The 25,641-nt window shown below is 48.0% G+C and overlaps 1 protein-coding gene across 1 annotated transcript; it reads left to right on the forward strand.

Annotated features, from left to right (window-relative positions):
• The first annotated feature begins 14,769 nt into the window (after positions 1-14,769).
• IL21R (interleukin 21 receptor) lies at positions 14,770-25,641 on the forward strand. The gene is made up of 8 exons (XM_009990830.2): positions 14,770-14,824; positions 16,459-16,564; positions 17,185-17,381; positions 18,711-18,862; positions 19,272-19,449; positions 20,576-20,672; positions 21,527-21,608; positions 24,727-25,641. Exons 1-8 carry the CDS (start codon positions 14,770-14,772, stop codon positions 25,639-25,641), a joined length of 1,782 nt encoding a protein of 593 aa, XP_009989132.1.

Consider the following 25,641-nt stretch of genomic DNA (forward strand, 5'->3'; position numbering starts at 1 on the left):
TTACTGAAAATAACGAATTTTATTTTCACTCAGGTTAGGTTTAATTCTATTAGAAATACTCTATTTTTGCTTGAGGGCAATCACTGCTGTAGTTAACATCAGGACAAATTCTGTGAAGTGGGAGGGCTGCGAGGCAGACAGATGACAAAGCTTTCCAGGACCCAGCAGCCAAACCCACACTGAAATGGTGCAACAGGAAAATGCACAGAGGCCATGGTCTGCCTTGTGAGTAAGCTGAGTCACTTCCCTAACTCCAAGCAAAGTCAAGTTTAAGCAAAATTAAGTTATTGCAGCTACCTGGAATGGGTTACTCCCTGTTCACTGCAGAAGCACAGGGCTGTTACAGGGGGCGCAGGGACACGGGCACTGCGTCCTGCCCCTCCTGCTCCTGCACTCCCCTCGTGCTCTGCGTGAAATCGTCCTGGAAGGCTTGTGCTTGGCTGGAGCAGCCAGGAGAGGTCTGCTCAGGCCAGGATTGGAAAGCTGTTTGCTGCAGCACTTCTCTGCTGATCCCCAGCTTCATTCGCTGGCTTTTTTTCTTCTACATAGCTATGCCCTCATGTCTGCTCATTTCCGTTGAATGGCTTTCTGTGCATGAGTGTTCTTCCCCTTCTCTCCCTTCAGTATTTCTATGGTGAAATCAAACTGTAACTCTTCAAGAAGGGGGAGCCCTATGCCTTTGCATGACCCAGAACGGGCAATAAACGGGGGCTGGCTGGGCAGCAGCCCTGTCCTGTGACAGGCACGGTGTGTGACTGCAGTGGGAGCCAAGTTCATGTTCCATCCTCCGCTGCCTCCCCTTTTGCCATCTGGAGCTATTGCCAAGCTATAAAACGAAAGTGGCTTTCAAATGACAGGTTTCTGGCCCAAGGTGATGATCTCACTGGAGCGCGTGGGAGCTCTGACCGCGCTGGCTCCCAGCGAGGTGTCCTGGCCTGAGCCACGCGTCCCGGGGACTGCCTGGGCTTCCAAAGGCCGTTACCTCTCCCAAGAGAGGAACTCTGTTTCTGAAGGCGGGGACCACCCACGTGTGTCCCTTTTAGCTAGTGGAGGGCTCCTACCAGGACAGAGAATTACTGATTGTAATAAGTGTATTTTCAATATTTTTCAGTTTCTTTTGTAAGACTGCAGTGCAAGTAGAGGCTTGTGCTGAGTTTTAGCCTAATTATAATGCCTTTTATTACTCACTCAAAATCACTCGCCTCGACATCTTCCTTGCGTGGCTGTCTACCAGGTATTGGCAACCTGATTCACCATGAGTGAAATGGTTTCCTGAGAAAAGCATGTGTATTCCCAGTTCAGAAGCTAGTTGTGATGTACTGCTTTTCCTCTGCAGACAATGCCACAGCCTTGCCTTTTTTCTTTCTCTTCCTTCTGAACTGTTAGCTCCTTGGAAACAGGTACCTGTGCGGAACAGGTGTGGGCAAATTCCTGTTGGTCACGAGGTTTGTCATTGCCTGTGGAAAACTCACAATAACTGCAGGACAAGGGTGAGAGTAGTGTGGAGGAGGAGCTTGAGGATGAGGGTCAAGTTCTTGGGATAGGGACAAGTTAATTTAGGGTGAAGGAGGGGTCAGCTTTTTAAGTGACTTGTCTGCATCTTGCTTTGGGACCCTGCACTGTTCAGGCAGGGTGAGAGGATGCCCCAGTGCTTAATCTATCACGAGCTACAAACTTTGTCTAAGAAAACAAGTTCTTTTAGGTGTTGCAACCTGGCAGTGACATGGCCAAAGGAATGAAGGGTGAGAGAATGAAATCAGGGTATTGTGACTGCCAAAACCCTGCTCCCTAATGTTTACCTCTGACTGGAATTGTGGCAAAACTCCTAGTGAGTAGAGGCTGAGAGGACAATTTGCTTTCTCCTAGCCATGTCTTTTCTGTAGAACACTCCTTAGGGAGCGTGATTTGTGCAGCTTGTGTTCTGGCTCTGTCGGGTGCTTCCAAAGTGTGTGAGTAATTCTCACCCACACACACACCCCCCCACCCCCATTTTCCGTCCCCCTCTGCCCCAGGCTCCCACATGGTGATGTGAAATGGTCACACATTACCCAGAATGTTTCTCACCACACTGCTGGGACTGAGACAGCCATATCATGCCGTCAGGTTTTCAGAGCAGCCCTGGAGGCCCCTCTGACGGCACCGCGGGTGACGAGGTCGGAAGCCAAGCAGCAGCTCAGCAGGAACTTGCTGACAATCAGAGCAATGAGACCAATGAACAGGTCTGGTTCTCAGCTGCAGGGCTGTTGTCTCTCAAAGCAGATTGCTCCAAAACAAAGGAAAAAACCAGCCGAGTGAGGAAGAGGGCAGTTTCCAGGTAACTCACTGACACACTTAACCGAAGTTAAAGCTCACTAAATTGCCATGCCTTGGCATGTTTTCTCAGAGTACCTAATAACAGCCATCAGCAGCACCACTGGTTTGCCAAGTTCTGACTCTTCTCATTCCTTTGACAAGCTGAGAAAGCAGCATTGACAGGAGCTTTACATCTCTGCTGTACTCTGGCCAAAGGTGCTTTGCTTTGTCGCTTGTGCTGTCCTGCTTCCATCCTGTCCCTTCTGTGGCTTTCTACAACATGGAAATCTCCACACAGCTGCCTTCTACCCTCCAGCAAAACTGCAAGATGAAAAAAGAAAAACTGGCTGCACCCCTGTATGAACCAAGTGGGGGACTGACTGCTGAGGCACATTCAGCTACATAGAGAGGAGGAGCAGGTGGTTTTTTTGGATTTTTTGCTCTTAGCCAGAATACTTTCTATAAAACTGACCATCTGTGCAAGAGACCTAAAATTCTGAATGCAGAGAGGCAATTGTAATGGCAAAAGCAGGTATAGTACCAGCCCGTGACCCACAGCCTGTCTTTGGCAGAGGGATGGCTGTGCCAGGCCTGCCCCCGTCCATGGAGAGTAGTAGGTGTCCTAAGGAGCTCCCATCTCAGTTCAGTGATGGATCAGCTGCTTCCATGGTCCTGTCTGTGCTCTGTTGTGTCAGAGCAGGGCATTCACAGCAGTGTGGTGATGTCCTCTGCTTGCAGGTTACTGAGTGGGTGACTAACATATCACTGGGACTTTCCTCCTTGCTGCTTTTTCCCCAGCTCTTAGACACGGGGGAATTTGCCATAAGCTGCAGAGTTTGAGGTTGGCTGCTTCTCCCCAGCTCAGCCACTGCTGGTTTCACTTGCAGTGAGCCACCCACACAGCAACAAGAATTACAACAGGGTAAGAAGGTGCTGGACTGCCTTCTGGGGGTAGAATTTCCACGCCTGGCTCCGGATTACAGCCAGTCCGTGGTTCTTGTCTGAATGCTCTAGAGAGTTGCTGTGAGAACCAGGTCTGCACTGGTGGTGGTTACCCTGAAGTCAGAATGTTTGGCCCTTGGTGAGTAGCCAGCAGAGGAGCTGGCACTGGCAGGCTCTGGGTGTGAGGGTTACCACAGGGCAGTTGGTTGCTGAGTGGGCTGCTCCCCTCCCACTGCCTTGCTAAGACACTGCAGAAGCACATGGTGTGCTCCTCCATAGCATGAGGGAGGACACAGAGCCACCAAGTGCCTTGTTCCCTTCACAGAGGCAGAAATTAGGACCCATAGTTAGCATGTGCTACCTGTTCCATGGCACTGTGAGCTGTGCTGGGCCCCTGCAACAGACACTGTCGTCCAGAAGCATCAGGGCTACTTCCCACTTCTGCTCAGGCCACCTTGGCTGTTCTTGCAAGTTGTTTAAAAAACTTCCAGCTGTGCTCCCCAGTGTGAAAGACTAGCACAGAATTCAACTGCTGTCTGTATTGTCTCTACTTTGCATGTTGCCTGCCATTGTTTTAGCTTCTTGCTGCTCCTAGCACATCACTTTCTAACTTCCGCACATGCACAGCAGCAGGGTAAGGAGTGTGGAATTTGGGCTATGCAAAGCTGGTCACAGAACAGCAACCAGGGGATCTAAGCAGCTTCCTTCTTCAAGCAACAGTCTCACACCACAACCAAAGCCACTGTGGAGCACGGAATCCCCCAGCCTCTGTGTTTCTATAAGAATGACCTTCAGACTCCTCTTCTTGCTGAGCGCTGTAAACATTTACCGTTGCTAATTTGGATGCAGATACACTGATGTGACACAATTTCATCACATTAGTCCCTGTGCTCTAGTGGAGCCAATAACCCCGTATTTTGAGCTTTTTAGCCTCAAACAAAATAAGCTCCTGTGTTCTGCTACCTTACAATGAACTCTACCAGCACCATAGCAAAGCCACAGCTTCAGAAAACTTGGACTGGCCCAAGAAAGTCTCACAAAGCCTTTTGGCTTCTCTATGCAGATATGTATTTCGAATTTTTTGAAACATTGGCTACTTTGGAGCAGTCTGTTTCTGTGAAAATCCTGTGTATCTCCAATGTTGTTAATGTGCCCCACCATATTGCCAGGTGCTTCTCACAACTCTGCCTGCACCCCCATCCCACCTTTTCTCCTAAAGACACAGTACAGCCCTGCTGGTGACAGAAGAAGCCACTAACTGCGTTAGGACTGTATGTTCTGGGGGTTTGGGATGGAGCCAGCAACGCTGCTGGAGCCTGTGGTCTGCCGTGCGATCTCCTGCAGCTCGCTGCTTGCCGCGCGGAGGCAGTGAGCGATGTGAGCCCTCAGCGTTTGCTCTGAAAGTGCCTCCGCAGTCAGGGGTTGGAAATTGCTGTTATGTCTTGTGCCCTATTAGAGGTGCCAGAAGCTGTCCGGGGCACACTGTTGCTGCACCCAGCCCCAGGTGTGGACAGCCTGCTGTAAAAGCCTGTGGCCAGGCAGCGTGGGCAGAGCGTGCCAACTGGGGACAGCTGTGATAAAGCAAAGAGGCAAGTGGCTCAGGTGAGGCTCTTGCCATAAATAGCTGTATGCCAGCAGCAGAGTTCTGGTCTTGGTGTATCCCTGTGAGCAGAGACGTGGGGACAAGCTGATGGATGTTGACTCTAAAGGTTGGTTTCTGCTGACCCACACGAAAGGAGCAGGGAGTTCTGCAGCACTGCTGGCTCAGGTGAGTGCTGTGGGAATGTGCAACAGACATGCTGACCTTGTGCAGAGTCAGTGCTCTTTGGAAGCACAGACCCAGAAGGTGTGACCTGGGACCAGTCTGAGAATGCCTGTGGTAGGGGAGGGTGGAGAGGAAGGGACACATGAGCTGAAAAGATGAGAAAAGTCTAATACTGAGCCTGTGAAGCTGCAGGAGCCTAGCTGTGGGGCTGGGCTCTGGCAGATGTGTGGAGGGAGAGTGCTGCCTGTGGGCTATCCAAAGGGATCCGAGGCTCTCGGAGGAGGGTGGTATGGAGGCTGCCTTGGGAAGAGCATGCGTTCTGTGGGCCGAATGTGTACAGTGTAGTGAGGCATCTGGGGTGATGCTCTGGGTGTGTTTTGCATGGTGCAGATAAGAGTGGTGGATTTGAGCCTGAGCAGAGCTGTGGGTTCCTGTTCCAGATGGTCAGGGTGAGTTCACAGGCACAGTCATTCCTGTTTCTGTTCAACCAGCACGTGTCTGGTGATTTCCTAAGAGGAGATACAAGCCTCTGTGCAATCCCCTCCGTGTGAGCAAGAGGTACGCAGTCACAGCTCTGTGAAGGTAAGCTCTTTTCCTCTGGCAGGAGCCAAAGTGGTGTTCTCCTACTGCAGCCTTTGTGCAGAATGAGTTCAGGCTGGGGGAAACAAGAGGCTGAGCCTAATGTTGGCAGCTACGAAGAGACAACTGGCAAAGGCAAAAGGGAGGCAGGTGGGCAGGGTGCTGGGGTCTCTGGAGGTGGCACTCAGCATTCCGCAGACCGAAAGCAATGCACTCCCTCCTCTGTGCAGCATCCTGTGTCAGCTCATGAGCCTGGAGGGCTTTGTTGTTTTTCAGCCTCCTGCTTTGCTGACTAACACCTCCGCTTTCTGCCTGGCTCATTCATATTTTACCCCATTTCCTGAGCTTTGAGGTGGTTTCTTCTATTGCTTTCCCTTCCAGTTGAACAGTTACTCATGTCTCAGCTGTTCTCCTACAATTTTTTTACTCATTACTTATCGTAATGTATGATTGACTTTCTCCTAAATGTCACCAGCCAGTAAAGGTGCCTTTGTCCCTAGGGTTATGCTAGGTCTGTATTTCTGATGATGCTGAGGATATTGTTTTAATTCCATTGTGACAGGAAGAAAATACAGAGGTAGTACTGTTTGTGTGGTGGTTTTTCCCCACATCATGAACTTGATAACTGCAAGTGTCACTGATTCTCTTTTCTAGAGAAAGGAATTGATTGTTATTTCCTGTATGTGTTATTTATTCTTGCTGATAAATACATACAGATGTTGCCCTTCTTGCAGTCATGGCAAAATGCTTTTGGGTTGTTGATAACTTTAGCAAAATCTACTAAGCCTTTCCTGGTGTGCCTGTCACGCTTGCTGCTTGGTGAATATTGCCACTGCAAGCTGGGCTGAAATTACAGCTGGATGAAAGTAGCTGCTTCTTATCTGGAATCAACATAAATCCATGGCATTTGAGCTATTTCAGTTCTCCAAATGCTTTACCTTGGGGGCTGGATTCAGCTGCCCTGAAGTGCTGTGGAACCTCAGGTGGAACAGCCAGTACCCACGCAGCACACGAGTAGCTCTGGAGCTGTGTGTTCTTGGAGATGATCACTGCACACTGAGCCTGCTGACTTGCTTTGCTCTATGCAGATGTATCTGTGTACTGTGCTCCAGGTGGTAACAAGCATCAAGGCTCCTAGAGATCCTGCATGTGTGTCCTACATCATGGCTCTTCCCAGGCTGAATATAGTGCATACGGTTCCTCCCAGTCACCGAGAGAGATCTGATGGTTCACACTATGCTGGGTTTCCCAGCACGGAAGAGCTAGGCATATGTTAAGCATTTGCTCCGCAGGGGCAAGACTACTTGTTGCTCTTCACGTTGCAGCACTCGCACAGTTTCACATGTGTCTGTGCATGTACTTGCACATCACACATGCGCATGTGTGATGTGCAAGTCACACACCTCCAGAGAGGTGGTGGATGCTCCATCCCTGGAGACGTTCAAGGCCAGGTTGGACGAGGCCCTGAGCAACCTGATCTAGTTGGAGATATCCCTGTTCCTTGCAGGGGGGTTGGACTAGATGACCTTTGAAGGTCCCTTCCAGCCCTAACCATTCTATGATTCTATGATTCTATGTGTATAGGCCCAGATGTATAGGCTAGATGACAGAGAATCCGTCACTAAGGTTCAACACATCCATGCATGAGGAGCTATTACAGCCTGCTGGCAGGCCCTTAATGCTTCTCTGGGCTTTGTGTTTCACCAGCAGTGATCATTGCAGAAGGGAAACTACACATCTGAATTCTGGCAATCAGTGAAGAATGAACTTTCTTAAATTAAAATTAACTATCTTAGAAAAAGAAGTTCCAAGTGCCACTGCTGCGCTCTCCTAGGGCTCATTACCTACCTTCAGTCCTACCTCTTTCCTTGTCTCTATACAGTAAACGCCTCCATGTTTCTGACTTACCCTGGGAAAAAGAGATGGTTTGGACTTTTCAGGCCAGGGCAGGTGGCTCTTGAGCATGCTTGCCAGGTAGTTGCTGGTGACTGGGCTGGCCCATGTGCTGGTTGTGCACTGTAACAGCATGCATGGAGAAGACCCTGTTACTCAGCCCAACAGCTATTCTTCATCATATTTGGAGCAGAGCCTCTGTAGGAGAGACCAGCTCTTCCTTCTGCACGTGTTGTACTGCACTTACAGGCACAGTGTCAGGCCCAAGCTTCTAGAAAAGGCTCGTCTCAACTGATGCTGCCTATGGATTGTGAAGATTGCCACTGTTGGGTGCACGTAGGGTAGCACAGGGTCAATTAGTCTGAGCAGCTAAGCTAGACATTACCCAGGCGGTTAGTAATATCTTTCTCTTGTGAGACTAGCAGACCAGGGCAGTGGTGTAGCTTTTGCCCCATTGTTGCAGAGAAATCTCCGAGGTGTGCTACCATCATTACTTGTGCAGAGGAAAGAGTGAAGAGGCAGCATGTGTGATCAGTCCAAAGAGTGACAATCCAGCAGGCACAAGCCACACCGCTTTTAAAACATGCGATAATACACATTTGGTATTACAGAGCTGATTTTTAAAACAAGAATGCTGGTGGTACTCTAAGACCAACTGTTTTATAAATTTAAACTTATTGCACCTAAATGCCTGCTTTTCTTGAACTTAACTCATTAAAAATGAAAAATCACTTGTGCTGTTTTCTGTATAACTGCTTAGGCTGCAATTATTCTATATTATTATCCTTTTGTTCTGGATTAACTGAATCCCATGTTAGCTTTTCTACTAGTTTTGGTTTAGACCTGCTGGCCTGCTTTATGGCCCAGAATACCCTACTTCCTTTTATAAAACTCTGGCATGTTGTTAACACTCTTACAACCTCCTGGGAACATCCCCTGACATAGCAACACCTCACCTTGTTCCTTCCTATCTATCAGCATAGAAATCAGACTGCTCTCTTTTGCACTGTTATTAGCAGCTTCCACATGCCTGTGTATTCATTGCTCCTGACTGGGATCAGCAGTCTTTTAAGTCTGGATTTCTCCTTTCCAAACAGATGTTATATATGCTGGAAGCAGTAAGCTCTTGGTTATTTTTCAAATATTTTATCAGTACATGAGAGAGACAGCCAGCTGCTACTGCTGAATATGGAGCTGGGACCTTCTGTCCCAGCATCTTCCAGATCATCTCCAGAAGATCTCCAGAGCATCTTCTGACAATCTTATGTCCTCTGTGGCCTGTGATTTCTGCATCCTTGCCTACATAAGAGATGGAATTTATTTTGTTCTTTAACTACTATAAAAGTGTATTGTGCTTGGACTGACCAGCCAGGACTCTTCCATAGCTGTAATTTCCCTTACAGCCCTCTGAGGAGCCCCCAGGTCTGGGTAAGAGCTGGCTGTGTGTTGGCTGCCCCAGGCTGCTGGGCTGGGTCCTGCAGTGCTCTGCCAAGTCTCTGTGTCATCTCGCTGTGCAGTGGGTGCTGTAGGGGCAGTGGACTCTTCAGCTCAGCAGGTGTCGGGGCTGAAATGGAGCCTGCTCACCTGCACCCCGGGCTTTGTGGGGTGACACAAGGAGCATGCGTTGGGCTCCTCGCAGCCTGTTTGAGGTGTGTGGCGATGAGGTCAGCCTGGCAACCTGCAGAGCCCCAACCCAGACACAAGCTGCAGGCATGCGGTCGAGGGGGGGGTGTAAGCCCCTCCACCTGTGCAGGAGCCAGACCACCTCCCTGCCTGTGGTCTGAGGATTGGTGATGTTGCCCTGGTTTCAGGGGCTATTTTGGGAACAGGTGGAAGCAGAGCACAGTGGTACATGGCTGTCTCTGATGTGGTACACACTGTACTATATAGTTGGGCTTAACCATTTAATGTCTTGTACTGACACCTCACCACTGCAAGGCTCTAACTCCACCAGCCCTGCAATGACCTTTTAGATCTGAGGCTTGTGATTTTTTTTTTTTAATCTGCTCTCCCACCTTTTTCTCACATAAGAGTAAGAGAGCAGAGCAATACAGTAAGAAATGTTGTGTAGGTGTTTGGACCCAAATTCATTGCCTCCTCTGCTCACCACATCCTTCTATTGGCACAGTAATACTGATACAGTGGTGACGTCAACCACCATTTATCACTCTACTCCAATACACTACAGCCCTTGGTTGTGCACAGTAGGCTTTACTCTTACTCACTGCTGATGAGATCCACCTTCTTTCCAGCTCTCGCGCTTGCAATGTCTGCAGTCATGGCAATGATTTAGCCAGGCCAGCCATGGAAGTGTTGGAGGGCTGAAATGGACAGCTGAAAGGACAGTGCAAGGTAATGTCCATGTTTCCACTGATTTTTTTTTTTTTTTTCCCTGCTGCCAGCCTGTTACTGCTTGATATCTGAGACTTCACTGTAAATCTTTCTTATAGCTGACGTGGCCCTCGTGCCCCTGCTGTCATTGCTGTTGGTATCTACTGGACAGCTAGAGAATCCTTCTACTTCCCTGTTGCTTTAGCTTTGTGATTAGATGGCAGTGTACATTGAAAGTGATTTTTGTATTTTTTTTTAAGAAAGCAAGTTTGGTTTTGCATGTAACTGATGGACTGAGAGACTTCCATTCTTTTTTTGTTTGAGTGTAGCTATGATAGTTTTTTCTCGTGCTTGGAAATATCAGTTTGTTGTTTTGTTTTTGTTTTTTTTTTCTACTTGAGTTCTTAATTAGGTACTTTTTTGTGGAAGTTTAAGTGCGTACATTTCTTGGAGATACTTCAAACCGTGAGCTTAGACTGCATCCTCTTTGGCAGCTTACGGCACCATATTTTCAGATCCTTAGCAAAAATAATCTTTGTAAATGTCTGTGTCTGTATTGGTCCTGTTTCCTATTCTCTGATATATTAAAACCTTGTAGCATCATTTGCATGTCTACATCTACATGAATGGCTAATCAGCTTTATTACTGTGCTCTCACACACTGTTCCCTAGGATACTGCAGTTTGCAGCAGTGGTGCTTAGCAGCTGTACAATGCTTGACATTTTATAAGAATAAGTAACTGTGTTTCAAGGATGCATGAAGCTATCTCAGAGTCCCCACTTCACAGAGAGAGAAACTGAAATGACATGGTAGAAAGGACTTTCCTAATGCCAAATGGGATAAGTTCCTGCCTCTGCTCATTGTGCATTACCATTCTTCCCTCCAAGTGAACAATCACATGAGCAGGGTGCTGACAGGTGGAAGCAAATGGGAAGGGTGTAATGAATGCAGGGATGTAGGACAGGTGGAGTTCTTAATCATAGACTGGGATTGAGGCTCGCAAAGGGTCTAACTGGAGGAAGCTTCAGAACAGGGACTGTTATGTATCTCTGTGAAACTATGAGGTCTTCCAGCTGTTGGAGACCACAGAGGCAGTGCTGCAGAGCTGCGTATTTCCCAGCTCTTCTGCACATGCATCCATGTCTTGTTACAACAACCTGGAGCACAGCCAGGAGGTCAGACACACATAAGCACTATGTGTGCTTGGAGGTAGCAGTCATTCCCCACCACACTGAGGTAGGAGAACTGTAAGAAGGGGAGGAGAGAAGTGTTGGACCAATCTGTGGTCTCTGGCAAGGGTAAGAGATGGGACAGTGGAGTCCCAAGTGAAGGAAGTATTGTCTCCTTGCTTCCCCTGTGTTAGCAGATCCTACTGCTTTCCTATCTTATTTTTGCTACTATGCTCTTATTCAGGAAGTTTCCTTCTAGAGTACAACCTTGTATGTTAACCTCTCTGCAGTGTGCAATGGCAGTCTCTGATAGCTCCATAAGAAGACATCTTCCCAATGAGCTAATTGGGCTTGTTGCTTTGACATTTTCCTGTTCAGTCCTTCCTGTCCCATTGGATTGATGGTACTATGCTCTGAGCAGAGGAAAGAAGATAAGGAAGCCACTTTAAAAAAAAAAACACAGTCCAGTAGCTGAAAGCAGCAAAGACTTCCCTTGTATTGCTCTGTCCGTTTGGGCAGGAACAGGGATGAAATGAGGGAGCTACAGAAATATCATGCACACAAAATGTTGAGGGCACTGTCAGTTGGTTTCTGAAAAGAGCAGTGGGTCTACAGGGCTCCCTGAGGGCCCAACCCTCTCTTCCTCCACTGAAGAAGAGACAGTGAGTTGCCTTTCTTGGCCCTACAAGGTGGCCAAGACTGGAGCACCACAGTCACAAAGCGAAGTAATGCTGAGAGGGGCTTCTGCAGGAGGGCACAGTACTGGAGGGTGGCATTAGCCCATCCCACAGTCCCAGGCGTCTGCTGGGATACAGTCAGGGAGAGGGCACAGACAGCAGCAGCCCTGGGCGCTGTGCTCCCGGGGGGGGAACAGGCTGGGGGGGTTGTTGGCATCCTGAGTTGGGGGACACCTGAGTATTCTGAGTCCAGCGATAACAGGTTCTGGGTACTTTGCAGGGAGAAGGACGATTTAAAGAAGGCAGCAGACAGTCCCATGCATCATGTCTCTAGGGCCAGTGACCTCTAGGCCCCAGTGGCCGGTTCATTCGGCACAGCTATTCTGTGAAACGCGCCGTGAGGAACCGGGCTCTCAGCGCGAGGGAGTCAGGAGCTGGTGCTGCATCAGCGTTGGGAAACGGCCCATTTCAGGGCATCTGTTTTCATGGTGCAGCCAGTCTTAGTACGAAGTCAGGCGAGCAGGTTTCGGATGGGAGGATGACGGTGCCTGCCTCAAAGGAATGAGAATTTGGAGAAAAGCAGTGGGAGCACCAGGTGGGGTTAGACAGTGGGCAGTGTCTTAGCAATGAGGGACGGCACCATCAGAAGTAGTGGTAATGACAATGGCTACTATGCAGAGAAAACGTGGAGAGCTGTGACCAGAGCTGTCCTCAGGGAAATGTGTGTCGTAGAAAGAAGGGCTGGAGTGTGGGGAAAGGGAGGTTCTGTCCTGCCACTCACAGCAGAGGAGGGAGCCCAGCGGGGTGCCTGGGGCTCCTTCCTGAGCTCGCACTTGTGCTTCATCTGCAGATGTTTGGCAGGAAAGGAGGGGCAGCAGCACGACTGCTGCTGCTGCGGGGCTGAGCTGCTGCAGCCGTCAGGTGTGCGTGGCACCTCGAGTGAGCCCTGCTGAGCTCATCTGCACACTGCGGTGCCTTGAGAGCCGCTCTGAGCTCACACGGTGCCGCAGGGGCTTTTTGGTGGCTGCTAAATTTATTTTGCTTTCATTATTTGAGTAAACCTGGGAAATTTTTAAATATCACAAATGTTCCCCAAGTTGGAGAGGTCTCACTGATGTTCTCTCTGTTGAGTGACTGTCTGGGTGATTGCTGGAGGAGGAGGTACAGGCACCCAAGGATCTAGGTCCTGCTCCTGGGTCAGCAACCCCCAGTGTCAATACAGGCTGGGGGATGAAGGGATGGAGAGCAGCCCTGCAGAGAAGGACTTAGGGATACTGGTGGATGAAAATCTGTACACGAGCTGAAAACGTGCACTTGTAGCCCAGACAGCCAACTGTACCCTGGGCCGCACCAAAAGAAACATGGCCAGCAGGTCGAGGGAGGGGATTCTGCCCCTCTGCTCCACTCTGGTGAGACCCCACCTGCAGTGCTGTGTCCAGCTTGGAGGTATCCGCACAGGACCTGTTGGAGTGGGTCCAGAGGAGGCCACAAAAATGATCAGAGGTATAGAACACCTCTCCTATGAGGAAAGGCTGACAGAGTTGGGGTTGTTCAGCCTGGAGAAGAGAAAGCTCTGGGGGGGACCTTATTATGGCCTTTCAGTACTTAAAGGGGTCTTATAAGAAAGGGGGAGACAGACTTTTTAGTAGGGTTTGTTGTGATAGGACAAGGGATAATAGCATTAAACTCAAAGAGGGCAGATTCAGACTAGATACATGGAAGAATTTTTTGTGATGAGTGTGGTGAAACACTGGAACATGTTGCCCAGAGAGGTGGTAGATGCCCCATCCCTGAAGGGTGGATGAGGCTCTGAGCAACCTGATATAGTTGAGGATGTTCCTGCTTGTTGCAGGGGGGTTGGACTAGATGATCTTTAAAGGTCCCTTCTAACACAAACAATTCTGTGACCTGCACCAGGCCCTGCCAGGAGCTCTGAGTATCTTTTGGTGGCTGCAGCTTGCTGCCCAGCACAGGGAGTTTTGCAGAGCTCTGGGGCTCTGCAGAGACACTCCTTGTGTCCACTCACTGACGATGTTGCGGCTCTGTGGCATGGCATGTAGGCTCTCCTGCTGTCTATGTGTCCTTGCAACTTGCTCCCAACAGAAGTATGTCCTGAAAATAATACAGGTTTCTTCTCCAAAGCCTCGTTCCCAGGTAGCCTAGCCTATTTCAGAGTAGCTTGAGAAAACAGTGCTGAAATCTGTACTGGGTATCAACAGCCAATACTCTGCAGGGAGCTCCTTTTAAGTCTTCCTGTACATGTCTGTGCATTTCTGTAAACATTAAATACTACGAAAACACAGCCTTAATGTGTTTTTTGGCTTGAGGGCCTGGTCTTGGAGCAGGGGCTGTGGGCTGAGCAGTCATTTGTATGTGATGCCGTTTCCTCGTATTGCTGTAAACATCCTGCCATCCTCTTCTCTGAAGACTTTCCTGTAGGTTCTCTTCACCAAACTTCACCAACTTCCCCCTGAACTGAGTGCTGTGCATCATTCTCTTCTGTGCCACATGGGAGACTCTTACTTTTTTGTCTGATCTGCCTTCCTGGAGTCCCTTAACTAGATATTCCATGCTTATTTACCCATGGATGGGCCAAATCAATGAGTTCTTACAAGCCTTGCTCATGCAGACCCACAGTGACATTCAGACTCTATTTGACTAATTCACTGTACAGATGTTCAAGCCACAGCAATGTCACTTCTCCTAGTAGCAAGCCATTTCTAGTTGCAGGAAACCAATTAAGAAAAAATGGGTTAGCACTTAACCCAAGTGCCTTCCTGTTGCATGGATAGACTGAGGCTGCAGTCACTCTGCTGCTTTCTCAATGCACATGCTGCTGGCAAGTATCAGATTTCCCTGCCCTGGTTTATGGTCAGCTGGCAGGGCTGTTGGTCATCCTCCCCTTAGCCCGTGGAGTAGATACATACAGGAGAGCTGAGATGCCTTGCTGAAATTAGGCACTTTACTTTTAATCCTTTACATTAAAGTAAGATTAATTCCACCTCAATCTCAACATATGAGTAGATGGCCGAGTTAAACTTTTAATTGATTGATTGGAGTTTTCTTAAGGTGTGGGGTTTTTGTTTGTTTTCCACCCTAGAATATCTAGTCAGAACGAACATGAGGAACAAACTGTGGCTCCAGAGTATTTCCTTCTCCCTTTTGTTCCAGTACGGTAAGTTCCCAGATATCTCTTCCAAGCTGTACACCCACAGGGTTTATCTTGGTGACCATTGAGACAGGGTCTGCTGAGATGTACATGGCACAATGTTGCCATGGGACAACAAGCACAAGACAGGGTGCCAGGGGAAGAGGGTTCCATGGGATAACAAGCTATGGAAGAGGCTTCATGGGCAGTGGATGACAGACACAAGAAAGTGCGCAGCTGGGCAGAGCTCAGTCAGACTACATACCATGCCGAGGGCAGCGCCAGTGGGAGAGCACAGAGGCAGTGCCTGCCTTGCATTAAAACATCTGCTGTTTACCTTAGAGTAGGGTTTCTCCCTCCAAAAAAAACCCTTTGCCATAGGAAAAGTTCTAGTGGCGAAGACCAGGATATCCCCAGAGCTTATGGCTGCTGTTGACAGGCCAGCCAGGGATAGTGGAGTGAACCTTTCCTGGTCTGAGCCCCTTTGCTCAAGACTGCACTGTGCAGACAGTCACTGCCCCTTTGCTGCTGGTTCCTACCCACTGCACAAGCTTCAGCTGACTCAGAGATGACTTTCTGAACAGGTCAGCTGGACAGAAAAAAGCAGCAACAACAGTGTCTGCAGGGAGCAGGCACAAGCTTAGCATTTTACATGCTGCTTCTAGGCAGAGTTTTGGACCTTCTCCAAACCTAAATTAGCAGAAAAGATGAATCCAGAGTTATATCTTTGTGCCATACAGGACCATTGTGATGTCTGGTTTAAATCTGGTGTAACACAACCCAGGGAATTACCCTGTACTAATTTCAGATACTGATACGTGAGCAGAGCTCCTGCAGAACAGTTAGAAAAGCACAAATGCTGCTTTGTGACCACTTTCAAATTAGCTAATTTTCTTAACGACCAGCATAAATTCTACAATGCCCTCTCAAGTTTTCTTTAGAAGTCTCAGTTTAAGCGATTAATAAATTGTGCATATCACTTTAATATCAGAATGATTTATGGAAATTATAGTAACTACAAACTTGCAATATTTTTTTGCCAATATTCCATGAAAAGCATATTCTGAGCCTCTAGAGCTGGGCATGAAAAGTATTGATGCTGTAGATATAAAGCTGGAGAAAATAGTAAGCAGAGAGAACGGTAAAGAAAGAATTACTAAAATACCACTTTTTTAAACGTGCAAAGTGCCATGTAGATGTCATAAACCAAAAAGAACAGTATTCAGTTTAGGAAGTGGTATAATTAAAATGTTTTAATATGCTACTGTTTCTGATTAGGTAATCATGCCTCTTATGTGCTACGTAAGCTAGGACTCTTGAAGAAATAACATGTGAGACTGTCTAAGAGGGGACAGAGATAAGTTCGAAAATTCAATCACAATTTGGGTATTTCCTGGTATTTTGGCATGCTATTTGCTGCCACAGCCTTTTTAATAGATTTTTGTTTGACACTTATCTTGCTGTCAATGACTTGCCTCCCTGCAGAGATGGAACATATCTTCAGCTCCAACACTGGAGACTTTTGGGGTGGGAGTGGGCTGGCACAGTGGTCTGTTTCCTTTAGATTTAGTGGGAGCCCTGAGGACTGTGTGTGTTGATATAAAGTTCTGCTTGCTTCATGATGGAAGTTGATATTGTGTTTTCTCTTTCCAAACCTACAGCTACGTGTTGTGAAAACCTCACTTGTTTTGTGGACTATGTACAGACCCTGTCCTGTATCCTGAGAAATGACTTGGGTGCCAGCTCATATAACCTCACTGCAACATGGTATGTCTCAGTAGGAGCCAAGTGCAGTCAGCAGGAACTTCTAACATGGCCATAGCACAGTGGCGTCCTTCTGTTCTGTTTGTTAAGTAGAACTCTTGCTCTTGCTGCCATGCTTGTTTTTACTTGGTACTTCATACTCTAGTTATCAACTGGCTTCTCGCAAAGGATCCATGGTTCCTGTGCCCACTGACTGCACTGCTTGCCACTGACTGCTACACTGGCTCTGGCTTCCTTGGCACTGTTTTCTGTCCTGCCCTGGGAATACCTTGCCCTTTGCTGCTGTTAACAGTGGACTTTCACTCATGTGTGATGGCAGGGCTCATGGAGCTTCTCCAAGCCCCGTATGGCTGCTATTCTGCCCCAACAGGGAAGCGGATACAGCCCTGGTGAGCATCTTCCCCTTCCACAAACACTTCAGCATCACTTTCCTACTTCTCTAAGATGCCAAGCTGAGCAAATAGAAGAAAAAAAAAATTGCCAAAGTTCAAAGATAAACTTTAATTTGACCATGTTGCTTCTTTTTTTTTTCTTAATTTCTATGCCCAGTGGTTCAGCAATAGATTAATTCAACTACAATATGTGGTAGATGTGGACTTGTTTGTTTGTTTTGGTGGTTTTAGGGTTCCTGAGGAAGATCCAGAAAATACTGTGGCTGCCTGCAGTCTCCTGCAATTATCCAAGAACACCAGTCACACAGAGTATGTGTGTACTGTGGATATGGCTGAACTCCTGGCAGATACTAAAGTCCAAGTGGATGTTACAGAGATAGCTGATAGACAGCATGTCATTTCCAAAGACTTTTATATGTCAGAGAACAGTAAGTTCAAAAATGTTAGATTTGATAAATGCTGTCTGACCTTATGTCTTCTAAGATAGTCTTGGCAAGGAGTGAGTGTGGCAGCCAGTGGGGGGGGGGTGCTGCGTTTGGTGTGCACTCATCTACACAGAGCACTGTGCTGTTATTGTTGCTGTTATAAACTACAGAAACATTTATGCTTGAGGCTAAGCTTAGAGCTGTCTTGGCCCCAGCCTTTTCATGGGGAAATTCCTTTTCCCCTTGAAGCAGTGGGTGATAAATTTCCACCTTAGACCACTTATAACTAGACCATGCAAGTGTTTGTTCTTGGCTAGAATCTAAAGGGCAGAAGGAATTGCTTTAATTGCAAATGCCACAAATGTCCTCACAGGAGTCCCAGGAGGCTCTTTCAGTGAACACCTGAACCAACATGACATTAGCATGGGTGGCACAAGGCGTCCCAGACTCTAAGGAAGCGGCGCTTCCTCCTTCTGGGGCAATTCCTAACCACTTCTGCATGACAGAAAGACTGAGTGCCATCATCGTTGTCTTGGTGGAATGCTGGTGTGTTCTGAGTTGTGCAGCAAACCAAAGAAAAAGAGTGGTTAGCCAGGCAGACAGGTACCATGCAGGCATATGAAAAAGGATTTTCCTACTTGGATTCTTCTGAAATTAAGCTTTACATGAGAAGAGTCATCTTTTTGGCAAATGCCATAATGTTTCAAGAAAGCCTCTTGTGCCCATTGACAGACTACAAATTGAGTAGTGGTGCTTCACATGTTTCCTAGATGTCCCCATGAAGAGCCATCATAGTTCAGTGATGGACCCTGCAGACTGGTGCTGGAGTTTGTGTATTACTGCTTTTCAATATATGAAAACACCCTGCAGGGGATGCGAAAGCTTGCCTTTTAGGCACTTAGGACACAGGGGTTTGCACTGGGTTTATGCAGTGCCCACTAGCCTCAGCTTTTCCTGATGTGTCTCTGACATTGAGGGGTATTTCCCTAACTGTGCAAGAGACCATGACTGCATGGATTCCTCCTATGTCATGAGGAGAACAAGGTGCTCTACTCTTCACGCTTCCCAGGAGGTATTAGCCCCTCGGGTGATGAGGAGTTTCAGAGATAGGCAGAAGGCATATTCAGAGAAAAGTGGGCATGACTTCACTATGCTGCTGAGGTGTGAGGCTCTGTGCATGGCTCAGGACTGCTCAGCCTGAGAGGCAGCAATGTTATGGATATTGTCCTGCTGGGGCAGTTTTGCTCCCTACTCACTCTGTTGCTGATACTATGCTGGGCCATCTCTTGTCTGCAGTAATGTTATGAAGGGTAACACCATCCTGTCTTCCAGTCAAACCACAGCCTCCGTTCAATCTGACCACTGTATTCTCAGAGGGTTACAATATTTCTTGGGAAACCATCTACCAGAACTCTCCTTTCTACTTCTTGAATGAGGAGCTGGAATATCAGCTGCGTTATAAGAGAAGGACCGACACCTGGGAGGTAAGTGGGATGTCAGTTTACCATCAAGTAGGAAGTACCAGCAAAGAGGAGGCCAGCAGAGCCAGGACAGAAGCACTGGTGCAGAAGAAGGGTTTTCATGGCTTAGAAAAGGTGGCCCTTTGCCTGATCTGAAAACAGGCAAAACTGAAAAAAGAATTGAGAAGCAGAAGCTGTTTGAGAAGTACTAGAGCCTATGGGGAAGGCTGATAGTTCGTTTTCTTCTCATGCTGTCCTGCATGGAAGAATCCCCCAGGGCCCCATGCAGCTACTGACTGGCCAGAGCATGGCCTTGCAGAAACAACACGGAAGCAAAGGAGATTACTTTGCAGGGCTCTTCACTGTGCAGCAGTAAGGGTAAGGTGAGAGCAGTCACTCCAGCCCTGAGCGTTTGGTGTTTAATCGTTCACAGACTCAGAAGACTAAAGCTGTCCATGAAGATAAAAGGACACTGGTGATCCTGCCATGGGAACTCCAAGTGAACACTGAGTATGAGTTCCAAGTGAGAGCCAGACCCCGAGAAGACACCAGCTACCGTGGATTTTGGAGTGAATGGAGTCCTCCACTGATGGTGAAAACCAGCCCTGATGGTACATACTACCAGCTCTCCTTATGCTTCCAGTTGGCCCAGTGTCACAGAATGTTTCCAGAACTCAAATCTAATTTATTAGAATAAATTCTAAGTAGTCTAGTAAAGACAGGGATATTGGGCTTGCTTACTTGAGTCTATGAACTCCAGGCCTGGGCTGATGTGTGCTGTCTGTATTGACCTCACTGTGCTGCAAAGCTTACTTTGCAGCATGGCCCATGGGAAGAGGGTTTGGTGGAGTTGGCTGTAGGTTTGAGTGCTGCAGCAGGAGTGCAGCCTCTAGCTTCCTTTTCAGTGTCAAACATCCAAGATCCTGCTTGCAGCTTTCAAAAATGGGGGAGATCTAGTAGAGGTGCCTCCACTACTGAGGCTTAATATTGCCTTCAGCTGAGGGAAGAGGGGATCCTGCTCTCAGGGCTAAGTTCTGTGTCTGGACTCTGGTCATGGGTGTTTCCTTTGGTAGCCACCACTCCACAGGGAGTGCACAGTAGCACACTGGCACTAGTCATGGTGGAACAGAGGCTATGAAAATAGGGAGTCTTTGTTCAAACAGAGCAGGGCAGGATGACTGTGGTCAGTCAGCAGCATGTGCTGAGCTTCCCTGCTCTCACTGATCTGCAGCTCTAACGAAGTGTTACACCATGCTGTGGCAGTGGGGTCAGGCTCCATTTGCTGAGGGTTATGTGAGTTCTGGATCTCAAAGGTGTTCCTTTCCATTACAGACAGAGAGCAGCCAAAAAGCACTCATCTGGTTAAGATCTTTTCTTTACATTTCTCTGGCCAGCTGCGCTCTCTTTTCACTTCATGGATCATCTGTGGAGGTGTCCCTAAGTCAGGAGGAGTCAGAAACACCAGGGGTCTTTGTATCAGGGAGCTGTCCTGCCCCAAGCATGTTGGCTGTCAGTCTGTGGTCCAGCCAGGCCATAGGGGAGCTGATGCACTGATCCTTTCATATATGCAGTCTTCTCTGACCATCCTCATTTAGACCGCTGGGCCTCAGGTGACAGCTTCAGTGTCCATAAGAGAAAGTCTAAGGTAGAAATTGAGGGTGTCTTCTCACCATCTGCTGCTTATTGACCAGGGTTGAAATGCAACGTGAGCCTGAATGACCCTGTCTCTTTCTTCAGCAGTGACACAGACAGCAGGCATGGGATGGCTCCTGCTGTTTGGTGTTGTCGTGGCAATCACTGCCTCAGTCACAACCTTTCTGGCCAAACAGCGGAGGTAAGAATGCTTCAGGAAGCTGCAGTAAATGCTCCTATTCTGTCTTGCTGAAGAAGGGGTGTTTGCATTCAGCCGCCTTTGTCCCATGCAGGGACACATCTATGGGCCTGTGAGAGCCAATGAAGCATGGTGGCCAGCAAAGCATGGTCTGCAGCTGGTGTACTGCCAGAAGTGCCTTGCTTTCCACTGGGGCTCTGCTGCTGTTCAGCTATTTGGGACAAGACAATGGCACACGGGGACCAAGCAGGGGCCACTCAGCCTATTGGGCTGTTCTCCTGGTCCTTGTCCACGCTCTGCAGTTGCCAAATGGGAGCAGTAGCCAGGGCTGGCCTGCCCCTTTCCAAAGCTGACACAGGCTCCTCCATGCTGGCTACGAGCCTCTTTCCTTTTTGGAGCGTGGCGTGCCCTTGCAGAGGGACGTGGCACGTGCTGCTCTAGAGGAGGGCGCTGGGCTGCTGCAGCAGCAGGGCTGGCACAGCCCGTGGCCACAGAAAACTGCACAGGGCAGAGTTCTGGCCCACAGGTGCAAACCACCAGCCAGCCCAGCCTGAGGGGAAAATGCATTTCCAGCACTTGGTGCTTTTCCAGGAAGGAAAAATAGGAACCTCTTTCCTTAGCATGAATATTGTGTGTCCAAGTCCTGAGAGCTGAGGCCCCACCTCCTGTGAGGCTCCCAGGAAAGGCAGTGAGATGGCTGTCAGCCGAGACATCCTTGGATCCTCAGCCACTTGCTGACTCGTGAGGCCAGTGAGGCTGGGCAGGTGATTTCAGCTGCTTGGATTGGATCTGGAGATGCCTTGCTTTGCATCTGTAATGTGTGCTTAACCCTAAAGCTTTTCTCTTTTCTCTTCCAGCTTGTGGAAGAAGATGGCTTGCATCCCAGACCCTGCTCCCTTTTTCAAACCTCTTTACCTGGCCCATAATGGAGATTTTAAGGTATAAGTGGGCTACACTAGTGAGTGGAGCATGTAACAAAGTTAAACTAAAAGAACCATCATGCTATCCTGGGTGAGGGGTTCTCATTACAGCAGTGGGAGGGGAAATCTGTCTCAAGGGAATGCCAAATGGCTCCAGATATAAGGACCAGAGCTCTCCAGTGTCTATTCTGTGCCACAAAGACCTTTATGTCACGTCTGTGCTGCTTATTCCCTGTAGGTGCTGTCTCAGTGGATGAGCTGAGGTCATATGTGATTTGTGAAGCCTGGGAACCCGAAGGGAGTGGACAAAGGGATACCAAGACAGTAACTGGAATTTTCCCAAAGCTCCAGTCCTATGTTGCCATCAAGGCGGTGGAGCAGACTTCATTGTAGAGCCAGATCTCCCCCTCCAGCCTTTGTGGTGACACAAGCTCACCATTATGCCTGTAGTTCTCTCTGAAGAGTCACTCCTACAGACAATAGCTGTGCATATGATTCTGGGAAGATGCCTAGAGCTTTAGGGGCAAATACCTGCTGTGTGATAGTACAGTGCAGCTGCCTCCCTATGAAGGAAGAGCCTGAGTAACTTTGCCCAGCCCTCCCAAATTCTCTTCTCATTTAACACCAGCCAAACTTGCTCATGTGACAATGGTTTGCAAAGACAGCAAAGTTTGCTGGAGTTCTGAGGATACAAATGTACAAGAACATTGAGCATCCATAAATAATGGTTATATTAAGCTGAAGTGCCATTATCAAACTGTAAAAGTGCTGGCTTGTGAGTGCAGACATCACTGCCTCTTTCTGAACAAGTTCCTGTTGTTACAGCAGCACTGATCAGAGATGCTTCAGTGTCTGCTTTTTGTTTCTGCTTTTTCTTAGACCCTCTGGGAGAGGGACACCAGCTGGGCCCTAATGATCTTCACATACTTTCCCACTGCTGCATGGCTGATGTTTGCAATTAAGTTAAGCAGGTAGTCTTGGATGAGTGCCATTCAAGCTGAAGCCTGCAGTGACTGTCTCCCTTCCTCCCTCCCTTCCTCCTTCAGCCCTGTTGTGGCTTCCCATATCTGCACCAGATGGGTACTTGCATCCTCTTGTGAGGCAGGTGGCATTGGTTGCTCTCAGGGCAAGGAACCAGGACCAGGTGGACTCTGGGAATTCCTGAGAGTCATGGGCTAGTACTCACAGTGGAAGTGAAAGCACCCTGCATGCCAAGAGCCATGCTTTTCTCAGGGTGAAGCCATGGGGCTCTTTGTTCTGTGGGAATTACACTCTTGCTAGTTCCTAGCTAGGCTGTTCAATGCTGCTGGGAAGGGAATGAGCCTCAGTTGCTAAAGCTGAGTTACTTCTTAATAAATTTGTGGATTAAAGCAGCAGTTACCCACATAGTCACAACACAAGATGCACAGGCAGGGAGTGTCAAGATGATGTGGTGACATCACTAATATGTGAAGAGACTCATCATTTTCAACTGGCAAGAAAACAATTGTAGGGCTCATCCAACTGCATCCTGCCTGCATCAAAGCAAGTGGTTAGGTTGTGTCTGTGAATAATGATCAGCGAATTGCAATAGTAATGCTCTGCAGACAACAGTCCTGGATTGGGTAGGAAGCAGTGAAAATGTTAGAGGAAAAGTTAAGATGTAAAAGAGAAGGGAAAGCAGAGGAGCATTGTTTGCTCTTGTGTGTAACATGGGTCCTTAGATTCATGTTGGGTGGGAATTTGCAAAGAACTGTCAAGAAGGAATAGGAAATATTTTACCTGTTCAATTTTAAGAAAGGAATTTCCTGTTCTTTCTTCAAATAGCCTTTTACACTTTAGGTTCCTTTCTCTTCATTACCACTTTAATAATAAGCTCTTTTTAGCTTAGGTTAAAAATAAATTAAAATAGATGTGGTGCTTCTGGCTGTAATGAAGATTTTTTTTTTTTTCCCCCATGCTCTGTATCATAGGGTAATAAGCTGCATCAAGCTGTTCTCTTCCCAGATATTTTGTTCATGTCTAGTTGCACTGAGTGCAGTTTGGGACAGAAGGCTGGTACAATTAATGCAGTCTGACAGCTGTGGCAACACCCAGATCTCATGCAGCACTGTCAGAAGCCTTCACAGTGTTTAGGTAAAAACACTGAGCTTCGTATTTACACACAGCAGAACGTGATGCACTTAGAAAAGCCTTGATGCAGCTCAGCCATTGAGCAAGTGTCAGGGAGCAGAACCAAGTCTTGAGGCTGTGCAGCGCCCAGCCTCTGGACTGCGGAATCCTCCAGCAAGACTTAATGGTATTCATTAGTGGCACATGCCTAAAGTTTGCTGTGATCTGAGTGTCAGATTCAGTGACTTCTTCAAAAAGAACAGAAACTTTTACTTTTTAAATCAGAGAAAACGAGAGGTGCCGTTACTCCCAGACATGAATGAATGCAAGGGGCTCGGGATCTAGAGATAATGCATGGCACAGGGCAGAATGTGATACTAATGGTGATACAGAAGGGTAAGATTCAATGTGTGGCACTCCCTAATCATCTGAGTAAGTGTTATCTGGTGCAGGTATTGGCTACAGCTCTTTGAGGTCCCCATCTCCTGCCTATCTCTGCTTCCTTCTTGTCACTATGGGAGAAAAGGCTCATCTGAAGCATAGTTGCATACAGAGTATCAGGAGAAGCCTTGCCCTGACCCCCTTCCCAGAGAACTGAGGTGAGGGAAGTGACTGAGCAGCACTATGTGAGTTCTGGGTGCAGATGCAGCTCATAGAGGGAGAAGCTGACCATCCTTCCTGGGAGAAGCAGTGTCCAGGACAAGAGGGCAGGGGAGACTTGGTGGCTTGAGTTGGGAGTTCTGGCTGATGCATGAAGGAATGCTGCTATGGGCAGTGACATTCTTTGCAGCATAGAGAAAACTGCAAAGCCATGCAAACCTCTCAGAGCTAATAATTTTTAATTACTTCAGTCAGTTCTCCTGCAGCTGCCTGTGTCTGCTAGTAACAGTATCTCCTACCCTGCTATTTTTGAGAAGTCAGTGGTTTATAGGGTTTGACTTTGCCTCTAAAAGAGGCAAAATAAGAACTTTGGTCATTTCTGTGAAAACTAAAACCTAATGATACTAACCTCTCTCTGCCTCTCTCCCTGTATGTCCTTTTTGCAGAAGTGGGTTGGTGCATCCCATCTGAAAATGACCCTTGATTTCTTTGAATGGGGAATGGTCCTTCCAGAAGTCCTAGAAGTTTACACCATGCGTCCTTCCAACAGCATCTCACGGGAGGAGCTGCATGAGCTGAGAAAAGATCTGCCTTGCAAGCCCTGTGCATCTTGCCTGACTGCCCCAGGTCAGGATAGCCAGTCCCTGCTCTCTAGTGTGAACAGTAGCAGTAAGACTCAGGACCGGTCATATGGGCATTTGTCTATTGATACTGTGACTGTGACTGATGAATTTACACCTTGTAACTGCCAGTACAATTGTAACCGTGTGTACAGGGGACAAGAACATACCAGTGAGGAAGATAGCAGTGCTGGAGAAACTGGTTACCCCAAGGTTAATGTTGATGATGAAGACAGAAACGTATCCAGTGACTTGCATCTGACTGACCTGAGCACACAGGACAAAATACTTGCTTCAGGCTCTGTGTCCACAGACCACCTGAGGAGTACAAGTGTCCCAGCTCACCAGCAAGTAGAAAGGGCTTTGGAAGGAGGGATGGGGAGCATTTTAGAAGCCCTTTGCTTGCAGCCTAATCAGTGGGATTTGGAAAATCCGGGTTCTCTACCTTCTCCTGATGGTGAAAGTGTTTCCTACAGTGAAGGCTCCTATGACTTCTTCCCTCACATTACAAGGCCTGGTGACGGTTACCCAATGATCTGCATAGATTTGGACACTATTGACAGTGGCTTTGTGGACTCGGACTGTGGGAGTCCAGTTGACTGTGAATTTGAGCAAAACAGTCAGACCAACTGTGGGGCCATCTCTCTTGAGCGGGAGGGGGAGGACTTTCCCCGGAGCTACGTCAAGCAGTGGGTCTCCTGTCGCTCAGATAGCCCTGTCAATGGGACAGAGACAAACTAA

This window comes from Tauraco erythrolophus, chromosome 17 (assembly GCF_009769465.1).
Source record: "Tauraco erythrolophus isolate bTauEry1 chromosome 17, bTauEry1.pri, whole genome shotgun sequence".
In the NCBI taxonomy this organism is placed as follows: domain Eukaryota; kingdom Metazoa; phylum Chordata; class Aves; order Musophagiformes; family Musophagidae; genus Tauraco; species Tauraco erythrolophus.